The sequence below is a fragment of the Sylvia atricapilla genome, chromosome 1 (genome assembly GCF_009819655.1).
Source record: "Sylvia atricapilla isolate bSylAtr1 chromosome 1, bSylAtr1.pri, whole genome shotgun sequence".
NCBI classification, from domain to species: Eukaryota; Metazoa; Chordata; class Aves; order Passeriformes; family Sylviidae; genus Sylvia; species Sylvia atricapilla.
Window position 1 is genome coordinate 34,890,678 of NC_089140.1, and position 19,847 is coordinate 34,910,524.

At 37.6% G+C, this 19,847-nt stretch overlaps 1 protein-coding gene across 1 annotated transcript in view; it reads left to right on the forward strand.

Annotated features, from left to right (window-relative positions):
- The window catches only part of CHN2 (chimerin 2), a 157,773-nt gene that overhangs the window by 57,219 nt on the left and 80,707 nt on the right, over positions 1-19,847 (forward strand). Inside the window, exons 2-3 of the mRNA XM_066319370.1 lie at positions 7,769-7,807; positions 15,144-15,199. Of these exons, the coding sequence (XP_066175467.1) occupies positions 7,769-7,807; positions 15,144-15,199 (95 nt within the window). The remainder of the gene's footprint in view (positions 1-7,768; positions 7,808-15,143; positions 15,200-19,847) is intronic.

Genomic DNA, 19,847 nt, shown 5'->3' on the forward strand with positions numbered 1-19,847 from the left:
TGTGTTAATGTTTTACTTATGTGATGTGTTTATTCCTAAAAATATGTCAAATCTCTCAGTCAGGCAGAGCTCTGATGGTCCCATTTTAATGCCTTGATGCCTCTGGTTTATAGATTTAAAACATGAAAAGGTCAAAATAACTGTTAGATTTTAATTACACTGGCCTTAGTGTCAAAACTAGAATGGTAACAATAATCTGGGTGTAATTTTTAGGGACCAGATTAAATTTAATGGCAGCTAATACTAAACAGCTTTTTTGACAATGAAGGATGCAGATATTTCTGACGATTTTTTTCATTGTGTACCTTTCTAGTTTTTAGACACAAATCTTTATTAATCTGTGTAAGGAAATTCTTCATTACTGCTCTGGGAACAAAACAACTTTTCAGAACACTTACATTATGGAGGTTCTTAAATGGCATCCAGGGGCAATAGAGCCAGTGTGATACAGCATTTAAAAGGACCTACCTAAGATTAGGTAGTGTGATTGCTCCTCTGCACTCTTAAATCTTGCATATTTCTCAGGAAATATTTAAAGCATTGGGGATATTTTTATCAGCTTACTTAGATCCCTGTCAGCTTCCTGGATTTGCACTCTGGAAGAACTTGTTTAATTCTATTTTTTGGGCCTTTAGAAAGACTAGACTCCTAAAGAGAGTTTGAAAACTAGAACTGTACAGATACCTTTCCTTTTTCCACTTCTACTATTCCTATTGAGAACTCTGATTATTCTTTCTCAATTTCCAAATTTAAAGTTATACTTTAAATGCTTTTAATTATTTTTAAATCTGTGCAGAATAGAGAGGCAGATTACTTAATTAATGGGATACTGCTCCAATCTAATGGTCATAGCTGGCTGAACACCACTCGCCAACTACAGAACATAGCTTCTTATAATTTTGTTCTGCAAGTTTGCTGTGGATTTAAAAAATTCAAATCTCCCGTGATCTGTTGGAGTAAGTCCCTAATAACTTGGTTACTTCAAACTCATATTTTATTTGATATTTGGTAACTCTTGTAAATTATTAAGTTTACCTACTTTTATGATCTTTTGCCTGCATTTTAGTAAAATAGACACATGCATTAAACAAAGGTAACCAGGGACTGACTACCTGTCTATTAGTGGAAAGATACAATTTTGAAATCTGAGGCAAAAGCAGGAGAGAGCACATAAATTTGGAATGACCCTGATTGGTAGAACTGGCTAAATGAACTACCTTCAGAGCAGTGGCTTCTAATACCAAGTTTGTGGTAGGCAAAAGGAAAAGATAGAAAATAGCTGTCAATTTATATTGTGGTTATTAAAAGCTTACTGTTTCATCCTAATTGCTGTGTGAGACAGAACTCCACCCCTTTTATGAGCTTTTTCTGACATCTAAATTACATGCTATTGCTGATTTTTAATATTTTTTTTTCGGAGAGAACAGCACAGTGGGAAGCTCCCATCATCTGAATTAATACACCAATTATATACTGTGTTGCAAGTAAACAGTTTGATCATTTCTGTACCTTATGCTGAAAGCTAAAGTGCCTCATTAAGACAAGAACTGAAGTCTCATTCCATATTTTAGCTGTCCCTGTACTTGTGATGAGAAAGTTCAGTGATAAAGCTGGCAACTGCTGGCTCCTCAATGGGGAACTATTCATTCTGAATGAAACATTAAAAAGAGTTTTTGACACGCTGAAATATTTCGACAGCTCCATTGCTAATTATTAACTGCAAAAGAGTTAATTTTACTCTTCACAGTAGCAGTGACTTTTCACTGAAAAGAGTTAGACTGGGGGACTTATTTGACAGTATGATTATTTGCAACTTTAAAAATAAGAATGTTCTTTCTTAGTGTGGTCAGATGTGCCTGTAAGGGTAGCTACCATATGTAATAGAAGTCATCATGATGTCCAAAGTATATGCCAAATGAGTGCCATCAAACATAGAAAAATGTGCCAAATTAAAGTAGTTTGCAAAATGACTGCAAAGTGACGTAGTTGTGTATGTATATATATTAATTGTTGAGAGAGCAAAATAAGTTAAACCAGCCCTTCACAAGGACAAGATTAGCCTGTAGGGGATCATATAAAGAGAAAATGAGCTTCTGTAATTGCTGTTTTTTTAATCACAGAGTGGAAACTAAGGAATGGATGTGTGTTTTATGTGTCAGAAAAATAACTGATGCCCCCTAAAGAAACCCCCTTATTACTCTTTAACTTTAGTCTCCGTTCACCAGTGTATGCCAAGAGTCACCCACCTGGAGAACTGCTTAGGGGTTCTGGTGGACCTCAAGTTCAGAATGAGCCAGCAGTGTGTCCTTCCCTTGAAGGTGGCTGGTGCCATCGTGGGCTGCAATTAGGAGCAGGTCAGAGGAGAGGTGATTGTTCCCCTCTGCTCAGTGCTGATGAGGCCACAACTGGGTCGCTGTGCCCAGTGCTGGGTTCCCCAGTGTGAGGGAGCTATGGCCATGCTGGAGAGATTCTTATAAAGGGCTGCAAAGGCATTGCAGGGCTGGAGGATCTCTCCTGTCAGGAAAGGCTGGGTGAGCTGGGACTGCTCAACCTGGAGAAGAGAAGGCTTAGGGGAATCTTGGCAAGGTGTGTAAGTATCTGAAGAGAGGGTGCAAAGAAAACAAAGCCAGCTCTTTTCAGTGACATTATCGGGGTAATGGGCACAAAAATGAAACACAGGATGCTCTGTCAGAACATCAGGAAACACCTCTTTGCCGTGAGGGTGACCAAACACTGGCACAGGTTGCCCAGTGTGGTTGTGGTGTCTCCGTCCTTGGAGATGCTCAGGAGCTGTCTGGACATGGTTATAGTGGCCATGCTTGAGAAGGGGGTTTGGATCACATGACCTCCACAGGTGCCTTCCAACCATTCTGTGGCTCTGTGATGGCCATCCACATTATAGTAAATTGAATAATAAAATTCTGTCTGTATGAAGAAAAATATTTTAAAGACCCCATGTCCATAAAGAGTGCAAACGCTGTTTATCTTTCACAGAAGCTCTTACTGAGCAGTTTTCTGTTCTATATATAATTACACATATAAAAGTAAGAAAAATTTATTTAATAATACATGCTAACTTAATGTTTTGGAAAAAAGCAATAAATATGAAAGTGTACGTGGTGAACGTGTGAAAAAACTCTTTAAAGGAAATATACAAAGGACATCAAAATACTCATAATTATTAGTCTTGGTCTTAAAATAACAATAGAAGATTAAAAAAATTAGTAACTAGACTTGTTCATCCGGTGAATCATTTATCTGCACACTGCCAGTAAACCAGTGGCTTCCAGATTGGCTTTTCCTCACACACAAGTGTCTTTCTTTGCACATGCAGGTCATAGTTTTAAAATTAGTTGTTACTGGAAAGGAAGTCCAAAATTCAGACAATGGTGGCAGAGAATCCAGGCTGAGGCAGTTCTTCCAAGATGAACTACAAAATATTTTTTTTATAATCCTTTAGTAAGCACAAAGGCCAAAAAAGAGAAAATCTTTACTCTGTTTTTCATAGACACTATAAGAAATCAGCAAATGACAGTTCCCCTTTGATAGCTGTCCTGCTGATAGTCTGCTTAACTCTTTACTGTCATGGGAATCACTAATACTTTTTAGCATATCTAGAACTGGGCATGGCATATAGCTACAGTGTGGATATTTGTTACTGTTCTCCTTATGCTTACAAATGCCACTTATGAGTCAGAAGTGTGGTGTGATTTGTGTGCTTTCCTGTAAAACAGAGTTTATTCTTTTTGTTGCATTACCAGTCTTGATAGTCAGAAGAATCACTTTGAACTTAGTTTCTTATTAGATCTGCTTTAGCCAAGTCAGTCCCGGTGCTGATAGCACAAACCTACACGTGTTGGCATTACATCATCATTTTCACAAAGTACAAGGAAGTAGTAAAAAACAATTCTGTCATTCCGATGTCTTTCACAACTACATGCAGAAAGGTGTCACTTTGGTACAGGGCCAGACCCAGTGAAGAGCAAGGGTTGAAGTCCATGGGTAACTACTTACTATAAACTTAATGTAAGATCATTTCTCAGAAATTGCTCTAAGAATGGCTCTGAGTAATGTATTAACCCTTTACTGCCGACTGTTGGCAGTAATACTGTGTTCTGTCTTCATTTTTCTTTGAAAAAAAAATCTTACGTAGTTTTACTTTTTATCTGTCTGCTTAAAGCTTTGCCACCTTTTGAGTCCTCCCTTTACTGTAGTCCTTCTACACTTACTCAGCTTTAAGTGCTCCGTCAGCTTTAGGAAAGTATTTTTTCCTAAGATCCTTTTTATCCTCTCTGTTCTGTGAAGAGTAAAGCAAATACAGTGAAGAAATAACCTTTTCCTTCTTTACTCCCGTTTTCCAGTTCCAAGTATCATTTTTGGTTTGACAATTTTCTCCAATATCTTTTTTTGTCAATTTTGCGTTATGAGAAACCTTCTCATAGCTGTAATATTCCTCAAGGGTCAGCATTCTGCATTCCTTTTGCCCTTCTGTTTAGCATACAACTGACTTCTAGTACTTTTTTAGGTTTAATAAATACTCACTTTCTCAGCCAGTATGTTTCAAAGCTTTTAGTTAACAGTATTGCCTGTAATATTTTTTGTGGAAGTCTCTCTTGCTTTTATGCCAGTTCTAGCCTTTGCAGTAAGTGCTCCAAGGTTTTCTGGTTTTACCGAGGTCATTTATGATACAGTTTTGAGAAGACTTAAAAGAACTTTAAAAATACCTTAACTGGACATTCTGTAATTCTTTTACAGTGAGTCTTTCTTATGCTGACATTCAAAAAAGTATGACCTTGGGATATTTTGTTGGGTTTTTCAGAGCTGTTATTCATCTTGTGATCTGAGTTTCTCCTTTGACAACTGCTTTCAACCTTAGCTGGCACATTTTCTGAATCTAGACAAGAAGTCACTGTGGAAAATATGAACTTTTTGAGAAAAGAGCAATAGGGAACACCCTGTCTTATCACTTGAGAGTACCTCAGTGAACCCTTTTGCCCATGCTGCCAGTCACAGTTTTGATAGTCATTATGATCAAAATTCGTATGAGGGACATCATTTCATGAGACATCAATGCAGAGCATTCGTCATTTGTGCCAAGTCTGATTGATTAACTGATTGATTGACTATTTTTGCTAAGTGGCTTGAAACTGAGGTCTGTAGTCCTTGCTGAGACCATTACCATGTGCAGAACTGAAGGCACAAGCTGTATGAGTTGAGGTGTCCTGTAGTAACTGAGCCAATCACCCAAACTTGTATTGGTAACTTCTGTGAGCCAGAACTGCTGCTTAAAGTCTAGTGATGGAGTGTGGAGTAAATTAAATGAGTAAAGCTGCTGTGTAATACAGGGGAATAACAAAATACAGAAGAACAGAAATTTCAAAAAGGGCAAAATAGTAGTTATTAAATCTGCCCAGGCTGGATTAGCTTCTTTTGACCTTGAAGTCTTAACCTTTGGCTTAAGAATGGTTGAAGTTCAGTCTAATCTAGTCTACCAGGATGGGAATCCTAAGACTTTACCATACAAGGATGAGAGTTGTCTAGACAGGGGTCCAGCAGCCTCCTGCCACAAAGGAAGAAAGAGATTTCTATCTGGGTTCCATTAGACCTCTCCCTGATCCTCAACCATGACCCTTGTCTCCAAGTTGTATTTAAACTAATTATTCTTTATTTCCCTACAAATGGATGCCATCAAATGCATTAAAAACACATTTGACAATAAACTCTATTAGTACTATCACCGTGGCATTTTGTTCCCTGTGATTTAGAGACATGCTTTCAACTGGAGGGATCACTGAGGATGTAGCAGTACCTCGTAATGGTGAATGTGGAGCTGGTGACATGTGGGTTTCCTCAGAGTGTGCTGCCTTTTAGGATTATTTTAGCTATTGAGGAATCGTTCTGACCGTGCTTTCCAGGGCAGACAGATTCAAAACTGTGACAAATCAAATGCAATCACTGGGAGTTTCATTTCCTGATTTATCTCCTGGATGATTCTCCATCTTGGCTGCAGTGTTTCCTCACCATCAGTCTGTCTCCAGCTAATGAAGCATTTTATGGCCACTTGTACCTCAGCTTTCATTGTTTAATTTAGTGTGCAATTTATAATTAATTTGCGACAACTGATACTCCTTGGTTTTTCATTGTTTGTCCCCCTCTTATTTCCTTACCTGAAGTCACAAGTATAGATAATAAGATATTTCCATTATCTCAGTGTTTCTCCTATTGCAAAAATATACTAAGTGAAGAAGGAAATTCAGAAATTCTCTTGCAGTAGCACAGAAGTATTGACTGAATAATTTAATACACAATATTATGGTGTTATGGTAAACTATATGTGAAGCAATAGTTGTATGGGGGGGAAAAGAGTGACATAATACTTTGAGAAGACATTATAATTTGCAAAGAGAAAAAATTAGTTCTTTTATGAATAAATTTTATTCATCTCATGAATAGCCTCATATAATTTAAAGTAAGTCTTCTGCATAACGAACTTGCAAGCTAATTACTCTTGGATTGCCACAGCACTCTATAACCATGTCAGTCCGGGAGCGTTTTGAACTTTGTCGAAGTTGTGAGGTGGATTCAGTTGAAACTGAAACTGAATGGGTTTCCCAGATGATATATCTACAAATTGTTGTAGGGTGCTATTCCCAACACTAACTGTGATTGTTGCTAGATTTATCCTCTTCTAAAACAATAGAGTTAAAAGTGGCAGATGGTAGGTAGTGATTAACGTTCCTGGCAAACAGACTTTTGCAGGGATATATTTAAAGTAGTTGTGTGTATGTAAATAGACAAGGAGCATGAGCTATGCAACTATAATTGAATTATATTAGCATAACTTAAGTAGAAGTTTAGTAAATAACAAACACCTTAATTAACCTGCACAGTTTTGGCAAGTTAATGACATACCCATAGTAAATTGCTTAAAAGTTTTTGGCAGCAAAACTTAAAAGTTTTGGCAGTTCAGAGCCAAACTAGTGCCCAGTACCCCACCCTTTGTTGCTGATGTTGCTCCTTCTGCTCCAGCTTGGCTCCTGCTGGGATATCTGAAGGATATAGCAGTTGGCTTTTTTGGAGAGAGCTGGAAACCTCCCCATGGAGTGATCACTAGCAAAAGACACCAACTCTCTGTGCCCCTTTAGTCAATATTGTCACAATAATGTAACCTGTTTGTAACAGCAGGTTTTGCAGTCTTTCCCTTTTCTATCTTCTTCATATTGTTTTTGTTGATTCAGCTTCTGGAAAATACGCCAGTTACATATACTAGTGGGTTCAAGAAGTGTAATTGACCTCATTGAACTGTCAGGTCTGTGCATCCCAGTCCAACCTGAGCTGTGCATCTTTTTAGCCCCAGCGTGTGTTATTCATTGATGCTCATTTTCAAATCTTACTAGTGGGGTTAGAAACCAGATTGAAAACCAGTAATGATTTATCTGTTTATCATACCAAGTAAAACAAACAAATAATGTAGTTACCAGCCCAGTTAATTATTTTAAAAATACTGGTGAGTATTGCAAATTGGTAAAAAATTAATTTCTTTTACAGTTGAAAAACTTGGGAAAAGCACATTGGATCCAGAAGTGGTTGAAATTTGTATTCTTCTCTCACATAGCAAACTGTACTGTAAATAGGCTATCATCTCTCTTGGGAAAGAAATGTGAATTTTGCTGACAAGTAGAGGTCTCTCAGCAGAAAAATGCATGCTGACAGTTTGACCCAGTGGCCAAATGACTGATTTCTTTCTCCCTTTCCGTTTCTATTTTAGATGCTGAAGAATACCAGCCTCCAATATGGAAATCATACTGTGAGTATACAAGCAACTTGAATAATCTTAGTGCCTTGCCAAGGTGTCAGTCACTGTTAGGTCTTTTGGTCTTTTCTATTTTGTTGGTTTTTTTTGGATGAAAGTCATAAATGTGCTAAATGCTCATACAAATTATTTTATGGGACAGCAGCAGAACTTGAATTTCTGTGGATTTCCATGGAACAAGGGCATCAGGATTATGTGTGCAAGATTCCCTCCACTGCTTTACAAGTGTGCAGCTCCTGGGTTTCATGGTTTCTCTGCTGAGATTTTCAGGAAGGATTTCAGAGGTAGAGGTTAATGCTTTGTATGTTTATTAAAGGTCAGGACTAAGAACACTTGTCTTTTTATATGGGTCACCAAATCACTTTAAGATAATAATATTTTTGATCCTTAGCAATAGAAGCTGATTTTTGAAGTGGTGGTTTAGAAGTTGGAGACAGCATTATCAGCTCTTTGAACCTTCCTGTCTGCCTTTAGAAAAATCATTTACATAGAGTGCAGTGCAGAACTGCATATTTTATGCTCTTTTGCTTTGTTCGAAATGTATTTTCTAATAGAGTAGCACAGATCTAAGACAAAATATTGGCTTTTAAATCCCTCATTAAGGATGGCCTTTAAATTTGATCTTTTATTTTAAATCTTTCCTGGAACTGTAATAAGAGTGTAGCTTTGGGTATAAAGAGTTGTTTTGTTCTGTTTATTTTCAGAGGCAGAACTATCCTAAGCAAAAGTCATCTCTTTTATTGTGGCAAATTCAGTACAGTGCCATTACCAAAATGCAACTACAAAAAGACAATGATCACAGTAGCTACATGCACGTACGTGTGTAATTTTAAAGACTAGAATAAACTTGTTGACTTCACTTAAATGCACGTTAAACTGTCTTGCTGACTTCAAAGACATTACCTCTGTATTACCTGACAATGACATTCTGCCCCAGAATGGACTGGGGTTTTTTCAACTAAAATTTGAATATGCCATTAAATTGCAGAACTTGCTTCTCAGAAAACTGTTTTCTAGATACTTTGTTGTTGTTGTTGTAATGTTTTGAACATGTAAGAGAAACCTCTTAAAAAGTCATCAAGAGTGTTAGACCATTCCAGCATTCTTTGCTGAGTACTTGAAAAGGAGCAGACAGCTGAGTGATTTTTTTAAAAAGAGGAAGCTGGCTTACTCAAAATCAATGAAAAAGCTCCCATTGACTCTGAGAAGAGCAGCGTTTCAAGTGACAGATACTTCCTATTTAGCAATAAGTTTTCATTTAAAAGTCAGGAAATAAGCAGATACATTTATTAACTTGCTCTTAGTTGCCCCAGCTGTGCAGCAGACAGATCACTGCATGCAGTGAAAAATTTGGCTACTTTTTTCTGATAGCTTACATGTAGTCTAAGGCAACATTTTTTTTAAATGGAAAAAAAAAAAAAAAAGAAATCCAACAAAACCAGAATGGATGAATAGTCTATGAATATATAATTTCCTATTCTACTATATGTAGGATGCCAATATTGTGGTAATGACACAATCAGGGCCTCACTGTCTAAATTCCATGCATGAATAACCTTGGAAAAAGTTGCACAGCTCCAAAAAGCAGAAAATAATTTAGGGTAAGAAAGATTTACTGCTGAGACTGCTTAGCCACAGGTAAACATCTTTCTTTGCCGTGGTAGGTGATGTATGCTTCTTTACTCAGCAAGAAGAATTCTGATCTGGTAAATTAATTATAGGGGTTTTGTCCAGCAATAGTGTTTGTCTATGATTCAATCTGCTGTCCTGTCTCATGACAGTTTTAACTTATGTATTTAATGCTTAACACTTAGAGTTTACTGCCTATTTAACAATGATTTTCAGTGTGTTTTACTTAGTAACTTTTAAACTTTGCTAACATACTAGTAAGATACTTTGCATACAGTTTTGATTTCTTATTTTATGTCCTGGATAAATTTAGGTGACTATGTTGCCTTTATTGACATCAAGATCAAGGCTTCAGTCCTTCTAGCTTCTAAACAAAGGCTTAGAAGGAAACTCCAGATTTTCCTGTTTGTACAGATGAAGTATTCAAATAAACAGTCTTGCACGTGTCCATGGACAAATACTAATCAAAGTGCAACAGTTTTCAGAAGTCAATCCTTACTGTTTTGACAAAATGTACAAATTTGGTTCAGCTATATTTAGAAAACATGGACACTTTCAATGCAGAAGATCTTTACCTGCTTGTGAAGAACTGTTAGAATTTCACATAGGTTTCACAGGTCACAAAGTTTTTCAGACTTTTTCTGATAGCCCTGGGACACATACAGTAAAAGAAATGGCAAGAATAATTTTGCATTACCAGGAAGGAACCTGGGAAAAAGTTTGGAAAGTTTCTAGCAGCCAGCAGTCTCTAGACAGTGGGTTTGATTGCATTTTTACCTGAGAAGAAGATCAACAAATAACAGATTTCTTATATGATTCCAATAACAGATTTCTTTTTGTAGTCTGCCATATGTTGGAAGTATTACAGAAAGTGGTATTTTGCCATTTTATCATTACTGAGGTAGTAAACAAAGAAAGATAAGAAGCACAGAATGTGGCTTGGCAGGGCTTCTGGGGTGAGCTGATCCAGCTTCCCATGACTATTGCTGGCTCTAGAGAAGAACAGCCATGGCTTTACATAACTGAGTCCTGAAAACCTGCAAGGGTGGAGCCTCTGCCACCTTTGTGGGTAACCTGCTCCAGTACTGCACTGTCCTCTTCGAGGAGAACTTGCTCAGCTTACCCTTGTTGGGAGGACGAGGCAATCGGTTTGACTGAAAGAGCATAGTCTTGCTTGTTTCCAGCCTCAGCACATACGTGCTTGAATTTTGAAGAGATGTAAAACCACTCTTTTCCTCCTTTTACCCCTGTTGAGATTGGCATGTGCTGAGTCAGTCATGTGTCAATGCCACTTCAATGTTTGCTTGCATTATTCAAGATCTGTGTGTTGATGGGAAGCTAAGTGGCAAGGCACAGAGCATCAGCTGATGCCATGCTTCAGCTCCTCACGAAGTTTCCCTGCCTTCTGTCCTTCATCAAATAATAGGCACAGTGTCCGAGACTCATTTTTGTGAGAAATTAAGTCTTTGTTTCAGCCAAGCACTTAGGTTCCTAATTAAGCATGTGAGTAATCCTGCAGAAATAGGACAGCTCATATTGTTCAGGCTCAGCACATGGATAAAAAATGCCTGACTGAGATGAGGCTGAGGAGGTAAAACTAAGGAACTCTGCGAAACATTCTGAGACAGAAGGTGGTATGTTTCCTTGCTGCTTGATAAAAGTGGTGATAGGAATTTTTCCTCTCCGCTGGAGCATCGCTGAACACTCATCATAGGTGAGTTAAAGGAGAAAGCTTGAGGTCCTAACACACTGCAGAACGAAAAAAAGAAAAAGGTATGAAGAAATAGGTTATAGCTCTTCTTCCTTGGCAGAAAAAGGACTAAGTGTTGATTTTTGTGTGTTTCTTAGGCAGATTGGATTTTGGAATTAGACAGGTCTTCCTAAAACATGCTGTAGAATTTCCCTATTTCATCCCCTGAGACAAGACTCGTGCTGTAACGGGAACAAAAGAGAGAAAGATATATTCTAACCAGCTACTTTACATCTCAAAGAAATGTTCCTCAAGTAATTCAATAATAAATTTAAGTTTTGTTAACACTGTAAGTTCCAATGTGATTATGATACTATGAATGCTGGCAAGCTATTCATAGTATAAAGATGTTCAAGGGTCAAATAGAGGCTGCTGCATTTTTCTGTTGCAGTGCAGCATTTTTGCCTAATATTTCATGTGCATTATTACTGTGCATTTCATTTGCATCTGATGCTGAACAAAAAAACACTCCTAGTCTGATGCAGTTCTCTGAGAGCAGTAATAATACATTTTCTTTTTGCATGCAATTGACTTTTTACAGGGTTAATTTTCTCAGGGCTAAAATAATAATGCATCATTATGTTCGAGTGTCATCTTTTCTATGATCACAGTGGGTTTGTCTGTAACCTGCCTGTCAGTTCTAAATGGTGGAATTGACTGGGTCAGATGTCAATCACTGCTTGCCACTGCATTAAATAAGTGTGTTTTTCTATTATTTCACTTAACCATGGTCTTATACATTGAATTCTGTTTTAAGATTTTCAGAGATGGGAAAATGAGGCAAAAAGGCAAGGATTGTTTGTCATTTGAGGAAGTAAGTGAGGGACATGTGCCTTCTGAATCTCTGACCATTCCCTGGACTGTGCTGGGGTCTCAGCAATGTCAGCCTCAGTGTGAGTGCCCAGCGCTTTGGAAAAAGTGTATAATGAGATCAGGCAGAGCTGCAGGATGTTCAGCACTTCTGAAAATGAGGTCACTTAATGAGGTGTCTGTGCTCATTGGAACTTAGCTGTAGGGCACATTTTTCTCAAGTCACCTTAGCCATAATACTGCACTGTATTCATAGCCCATTAGCAGGCTTTCTCATAGCAATCATTTGAAGCAGATACTGCAGAGACCTTTCTAAAGGAAAACATAGCTTTTGGTAGGGTCACCTACCAGAGCACTGGCTTTGCTCCTTAATGCCTTAGTCTGTGAGATACTGCCTTCCTTGTTTTCCACTTAACTGAACTTTCACTGTTGTTTTTACCTTCTCCACCCTTGCCTTGCTGCGTGTCCTGGGCCTCCTTGGCAGATGAGCGTCTGTCTGTCTGTCTGTTCTCTGCTGTTTGTCTCCCACAGAGCTGCTCAGTGTCCCCTACCACAGTGCCACTGGTGGTTTTCAGTCCTTTCTCTGCTCCCAGTCTGTCTTTTCTCCCTCCATCTAGTGATTCTGTATCTCCCTCCACTGGCTTGTTTTTCTGTCAGTTTAATGACTATCAATTTAAAGTTAATAGGACCAAATCTTTTGTCTTTCGGAGGAAACCGTTTCCAATTTGTGACATTTTCTGTGGTTACCACCATTCACAGAAGTCTTGATCATGCTTGAGCCATTTTACTCATCCAGTGCATTTAGCATATAATTTGTAATTATTTATTTGTATAGTAATAATCTTGCTATGTCTTCTTCTGATGTTTTTCTAAATCAGATATGTTTCTCAGTTTATATTATTGTGCAGATTAATTATCGGCCTTTCTCTGAGAATGACAGCAACCTTTTCCAGTCTATTCAAAGTACAGTTGTTAAGATGATTTGTCTTCCTTGCACTCATCGTGAATCCTTGCACTGATGTATCCCACTACACCCTATAAGCATCCAGTTTTTTGTGTTTGCTTTCAGGTCTTTCATGTGTGTATCTGCCCTTTCCTGTTAATCATTCCTTCCTTTGTTTTGTGAAATGCTGACTCTTCTGCCCACCATTGTTTCTTCGGTGTTATCAGCCTTGGAGATCCTTTTGGTCATGTTAGAGAGCGCTTTGCTTTTTTCATTTCTCAAAAATGTAGCAGATCACAAGATAGGCTTCCTGTGTGTTCTTCAGAACAACTTGTTTTGCATCGGTCTTATCAAAGCTGTCTTAGAAACAGCTCCACTAGCTTAATTTGCTGTGTCAGTCAATGTTTAACAGATTTGATTATTGAAAAATAGAATTTTTATGAAGTATGATCTTTCAGTTAAAATTCAGATTAATTAATTGGGGAAATAGATAATTTACTTTAAATGAGAAGCAATCATAGTCTGCCCATGTTTTGAATCTTTATAGTTCCTTCTCTCCACTGGAAATGTGAGGAAGGAAAAAGTTGTTATTTTGGATGTGTTTAGTATTAAGCATCATTAACTTGCTCAATTAGTGATTATGCTCATTTCAGACATTCAGAAATTAATTCTAAAATCATGATACTGGGCTCCAGAATAATCAGAGGTTTAAAAAACAATCTGTGATTTTTGAACAAAACTTTCATGCATTGTTTGACACTTTATACAGATACACAAGATCACAAAAGAGTAGAAGTCTTTGAATCTTAGTCACATAATTACAAGAGGTAAATAGACCATATTATTCATGGAGTCATCAAAATATTATCAAGTTATCAAAAATCTTGAGCAAAAGTAGCAGGAGATCTGACAGTGCTAAATGATGCAGAGTAAATCCAAAGCCTTAGTAGAAATTTGGAGCTGGATCACATCCAGCATCAGAATTGGTAGGTAATATAAGAAATTATGAACTGTGCTTCTGTGCCTCTCCAAGGAACCAGGATGAAGGTTGGATTGGGTAAAGAGGTTATGGGGTTTTCCGCTTTGTCATGAGCAGAATGCAAGAGCCCCCAAAGCTATTGAGTCTATGTGACAAACTTGGGTGCAAGCTGAGGATTTCCCCACTTTCCAGATTTCATTGCTTCTAGCCCCATTTAAATACAAGGTGCAGAAGGTGGGAAAAGATGCTAAGGGCTAACACCTACCTTTTCAATTCACTTTCTGCAACAGGGCTTCTGTGTTTATCAAACCTTGAGGCATTTCGATTCCTCCCTTAATCTCTCACCTTTCTGGGCATAATTCTGAGCTTCACTAACGTTGTGAATAAATGTGTCCTGGAAACTCAGTCTTTTAAAAAAATTCATGGACACGACATGATCTCTCCAAATACAAGAAGGTCAGCATACAGAAGGCCTTTCTCAAGGGAGGCAATCCAAACCTCTGGGATTTTTACTGGAGTTACGAAGAGACAGTCTGTCTGTGCTGGAATTGATTACTGTCATTGCATGTCAGCTTCTTCTCACGACTCTGGAGTGGAGGGGAGGGAGAGGATCTCATTAAATACATGCAGTGAAGGGTCTGGGGGCCAGGCAGCAAGTACCCCTAGCCTCAGATCTCTCTCCTGCAGCCCTCAGAAGATTTGCAAAATTGATCCAGGGCCATTTGAATAGGGCATAATTGCTCTGAAAGGAATGTTTGCCTACTCCTCAGTAATTGCCAGCAGATCTGGAAATAAATTATGAGATTGTGATGAACCCATTCAAAGGTATTGAACTTTTTCTTGGCCTATCCCAAAACCTGCAAGTGTTACTGGTAAACAGTCTGTTCTTGGGTTGTTACAGCATGGGATATGCAAAAGTGGGATTTTATCCTGAGACAGACCTAGTCTTTCTGGCTAGTCTTCCCTGGTATAGAAATACAAATACCAGTACAAAAGGATACTACTTCTAACAGTTAAAGCACTGATAACTTGAGTTAGTTTGTCAGTCAACAACCAATTTTCATATAAATGACTTAGACACACTGAAATACCTCATTTTGCTGTCATTGTCTTTACATTTGCATTTTTCTCTGCAGCCCCTGGCTAAAAAGACTCGTCTGAATAAAAGTTTGTGTATGTTGCCATCTTTTAATGATCTGTACATTTTTGTCTTTGACAGTGTATCAATTGCAACAAGAGGCACCACGTCCCAAGAGAATCATCTGTCCTCGGGAGGTCAGTTCTTTTGCTCTACCTTGTTATATCTGATGAATTGTCAGCAGCATATGATTACCAGAAAATCTTTTGTACAGTCTGTGGGTGTTTTTTTGCTTTAACTTTTCTATGCCATTATTTAATATAATCGTTTCTGTTAAGGTTGATTAATTATAGCTGGATAATATTTGCTAATTAGGAATGGCAGCCTCATTCAACCACTTGAAGCACCTTCATTACCCATCGTTGTTTAGTTTGCTTTTCTGTGTACTACCTCAAGTTTTGAATTTCCTTGTCAAAATAAAGGTGTATTTTTCTTCCTGCAACTGCATAATAACATCTGTGTGATATGTTTCAACATAGCTTCAGTTTGTTGAATGCTTCCTGCCAAGTGCTATGTTCAAGTTAAAACACTGAAATGATAGCCAGAGAGTTCTGTTCTCTCACAGAGACTTTGAAGATTACAGAGTATATAGAAAACTGCAGGGCTGCAGGTTTGGTTGAGTCATCTTGTCCCCTTGTTTTCTTCTCCTGTGTTTTTCCATTCCTACTTGCCTTAGTATGTCAGTTCATCAACCTGCATGGCACAATAGTAATAGAAAACATGTAGATGTCTGTGCTCAATAAAAAAAACTGTGATAGCTTTATATTCTCTAATGTCAGGGACAAAGTGCAAATAGACATGTAGTACTAGCAGTAGAAATACTAAACAGGATGTAAAAGATGATGTGCAGGAAGATAGCAACTGCAGCTCATTGGTGTGATATACAGCTCTACTACCAGACCTTATGCGGAGCTCTCTCCTGCTTCCCACACTGTGTGCCCATGAGAGCAGAGTCCTAGCATCTCTCAAACATTCACATACTGTCTCAAAACACTTCTGTGTGAGGCAGGAGGTTTTGTAGCAAGGCACAGGTACTTGCCTGGGTTCATGAAGAAAATCCATTGCAAAGCCAGGAATTGAGTAGAGCTCTGTATTTTTCTCCCAAGTGCCCTCTACGAGTGGCAGGCAGGGAGAGCAGGCTCTTGGCCTCAGTCTGAAAGTCTTCAAGTCCTGTCAGTTTGGGATGGTCCCAAGACATATACACAGGATACCAAGGAGAACAAGCAGAACACCAGAGTGGGTGAACCCTTGTGCCATCCTTTCTCCCTGTCAAAGATGAGGCTTGGGGAGAAGTGTGTGCCAGCCCTCGGGGAGTTCACTGCGCATGTGCTGACAGGTCTTACCAAGACCTTCTTCTCTGAAATCCTCATGCAACCCAAAAGACAGTTAGGTCTCTATGGTTGGTATTCTTAAAAAGAGAGGACAGTACGGTTTTTACTGAACTGATATCATGTAACAGATAAAAATATAAAGTTTTTAAGGTAAAAAATTAAGGTTAACAATTAATTTTCTTCCAGCACAGCCTTAGAGGAGTTCCTTTCTTTCCTTGATATAATAGTTATCTATTTTACAGATTTCATATTGACACTACTTTGAGGAGGAACTTCTCTTTAGAAAACCTGATTAATAAACACTGACTGCTTAGAAAACCATGTCTACAATATGAACTCATCTTGGTGGGAATGCAAGTTAATCTGTATAAATTTAATCCAAAATATATTATGCTAACTCAAATGTAAGCATTTTCTATTTTGCCTCCATGAGAGAAAATTTAAATCAAGGTAAAATAGTCAAAAGTAGTGTAGCAAATGTATTCTTGTTCTAGAAACGAGATTATCTATGCAAGGAGAGTGAATGTGCAGCTGTGAACTCCTTACCAGTGTGCTGTATTTAACTTACTTCCTTGAACTACAATGGAGTTAGCCTTTTTACCTGAGGTTTAAAGACCATACATATTTAGTGCCTATTCAGGTCGCTTCCAAAGAAGTGATCATATTAATTAAATTAATAATATTAATTAAAGACTAAAGATCATATTAATTAAATAAATACATAACTGACAAAGCAGAACATAACAAAATAAGCAAAAGATATCTGTTTCACATAGCCTGTGTCTGGTTCTAGCTAATGAACCATTTTCAGTTGCTCACTTCATAAACTGCAGAGTCCTATTTTGAATTGTTTGGATTTTTAAGTTAGTAAAATAGCTGAAAATACAGAGACTTTATTTAGGGATTGGTATATAAAGCAGTATGAATTCCCACAAGTATGATCTTTGGTCCTTGTTACTTGGATTTCAAATCTTTGTGTAGCTCAATTGTATGTGTTCACAGCCTGATTGCCAGAAACACAGATTCTCTGACCCAAGAGCAGAAAAACCACTATGACACTGCTGATGTGCATTATTTTTGCATATAGTTGGGAAGGTGGGGCAGATGGGATGTCAACATACACAAATATGTCCTTCGTATTATCAGTTTATATTTTAAAGTAGAACTACACAGTGGCTTTATAGAGCATCACAGATTATTTTAAAGAGGAGATTCAGGACTCTGCTCCTATGGTACCTACTACCCATTTTTAGCACACAGTCTTAAGGTGGGTGTTTTGGGCTGTTTTTCTTGATTCTAGTTTGATTTCCAGTGTCATGTGATGATTTTACAGGCTTGCTTCACTAAGATGGTGTTTTATTAATACTGAGTTTGCCAGTTACTTAGAAAGATCTCAAAATCTAATTTTGTGTTGTTTGTGAAAATATATTAATTGGAAACACCATAGTTATTTAGTACACAACTAAATGGTGCTTATCCAGTATTTGGAGAGAAGGTATCAGCAGGATGTGTGGCTGACAGAAAAGATTTGTCTCTCCATGTGCATCTCATAGGAAGTGGACTTTGCTGAGGGTATTTCCATGTGTAGTTTAGTATTCAAACTAATGCAAACAAATCTAAAAATTGCAAATAATTTGAAATCCCTCATGCTTGTGGGAAGATGTCTTTCATAATTGGCAAATTCTACACTGTTTGCAAGGAAATTAAAGCATCTGCTGCAAACCGAATCTGTAACAACACATAAACAAGGATTGTAGATTCTTTTTTCTTTCACCATTTAACATTTTCATCATTCCTCCATCTTTTTCATTGTCATCTTTCACACTCTCCATGTTCATTTGCTCTTCCATTACTTCTCTGTTGCTCCTTAGTCACAGGGGTTTTAGCCTCAGAGCTCTGCATTTCTATCATCTAATTTGTGCAAATTTCTTGATAAACTATACTGAGGAGACAGAAATCACCTCTCCTGATATGTAAACCACCAGACTAAAAGCTGGCACTGTAAATAAAACATGAACGTTTATATCTTTGTGTCTTTGAGCTTTGCTATCATGATTTGCCTTTTCTTCTTTGGTTGCATAAATATCTTGTCAGCAAAAGCAGGTCATTCCTGCAATGGGAATCATATTGGATGAGCCATTTGGGCTTCAGGTATCCAACATCTTTTAATTAATCACCACTGGCAGCAGACGAGTGTGAATATCCTACCTTCCCAATAACATTGGATTTCTGCCAATATCCTCATTTGTAACCATATTCCTTCCAGCAGTGTTTTAATGATTTAGCTTTTAAATAGAAAAAGTTCCATTTAAAAGCACTGTTCAGGTGGAGGAGTAGCTTTTAAATATTGGTGTGGTGATGGGCACCAAAGAATCTGATCCATGTCGTAAGGAAGTCATATTATAAGGTGTCTTTTAGGGTTTATTCTACAGAAATGCCTAGGAAAAAATTACATGCTCAGAAAATAACTCAAGCTTTCAGCTTCTTTGTTTTATTCAAAAGGAACATGTCAAATGATTCTTAATTTTAAGAAGTACTTCAGGAGTAGATTATTCAAAGTTGAAATATCTTTTTTTTAAATGGAGGCTTTAACAAAGTAAAAGAATTAAGGAAGGATGGTGACATTACTTTGGACTATTTTTGGTTAAACAATAGGCACATTCAACATTTTTTTCAAACTAAGAATGAGTCTTACTCATGAGTTCTTGGATTATTTTTGTAGAAATATTCATACCTGTGAATGGTATTCCCATTCTGTGCCAAGAAATCCTTAATTGCTGATAGCAATTTTTGAGACTGGTGAATTTGTCTGCATTAGACCTTTCACATTCCTAACAGTGCCTTGGCCAAGCCAGTGTCAGCAACACTGAGAAACTTGTCTAAATTTCCCTAGTGTAGACAAAGCCTTAGAGCCCTAACTTATATTATTATGTAGAAAAATGTCAGTTAATTGCCTTTCTTGTCGTTCTGAATTCCAAATAGGTTGTGTCAGAAGCAATAGAGATTATTGTTTCTGCCTTTACAGCATAAAAATTATGGTTTCTTGACTAAAAGCAAATATGATTACAAAAGAGAGACTGTTCTCTGAAAAAAAAAATCCTTTTTATTTTTGGTTAAGTCATTGTAAGAGATTAAAATAATGATGGCATATTAGAGTGTCCTGCTGAGAGTCTTTAGCCATCCGGAGGGTCAGAAACTGTTTTGACCCTCTGGGTATCCATTACCTAGATTTATCAGAACAAGCGTATAGATAATAGCATTTCATAGAGCATAGCTGTTGAAATGGTCACTAGCAGGTCTCTAAAGCTGTTGCCATCTTGTGCATTACCAGCTGCAAATATACAGGATTACTGCGCATTTCCAAAACTGAACTGTTACAAATTAATCTTTGCTCAATTCTCCCCAAAGTTTCTTCTGAAGCATGGGATTCAAGCTGAGAACAATGCAATTGGAA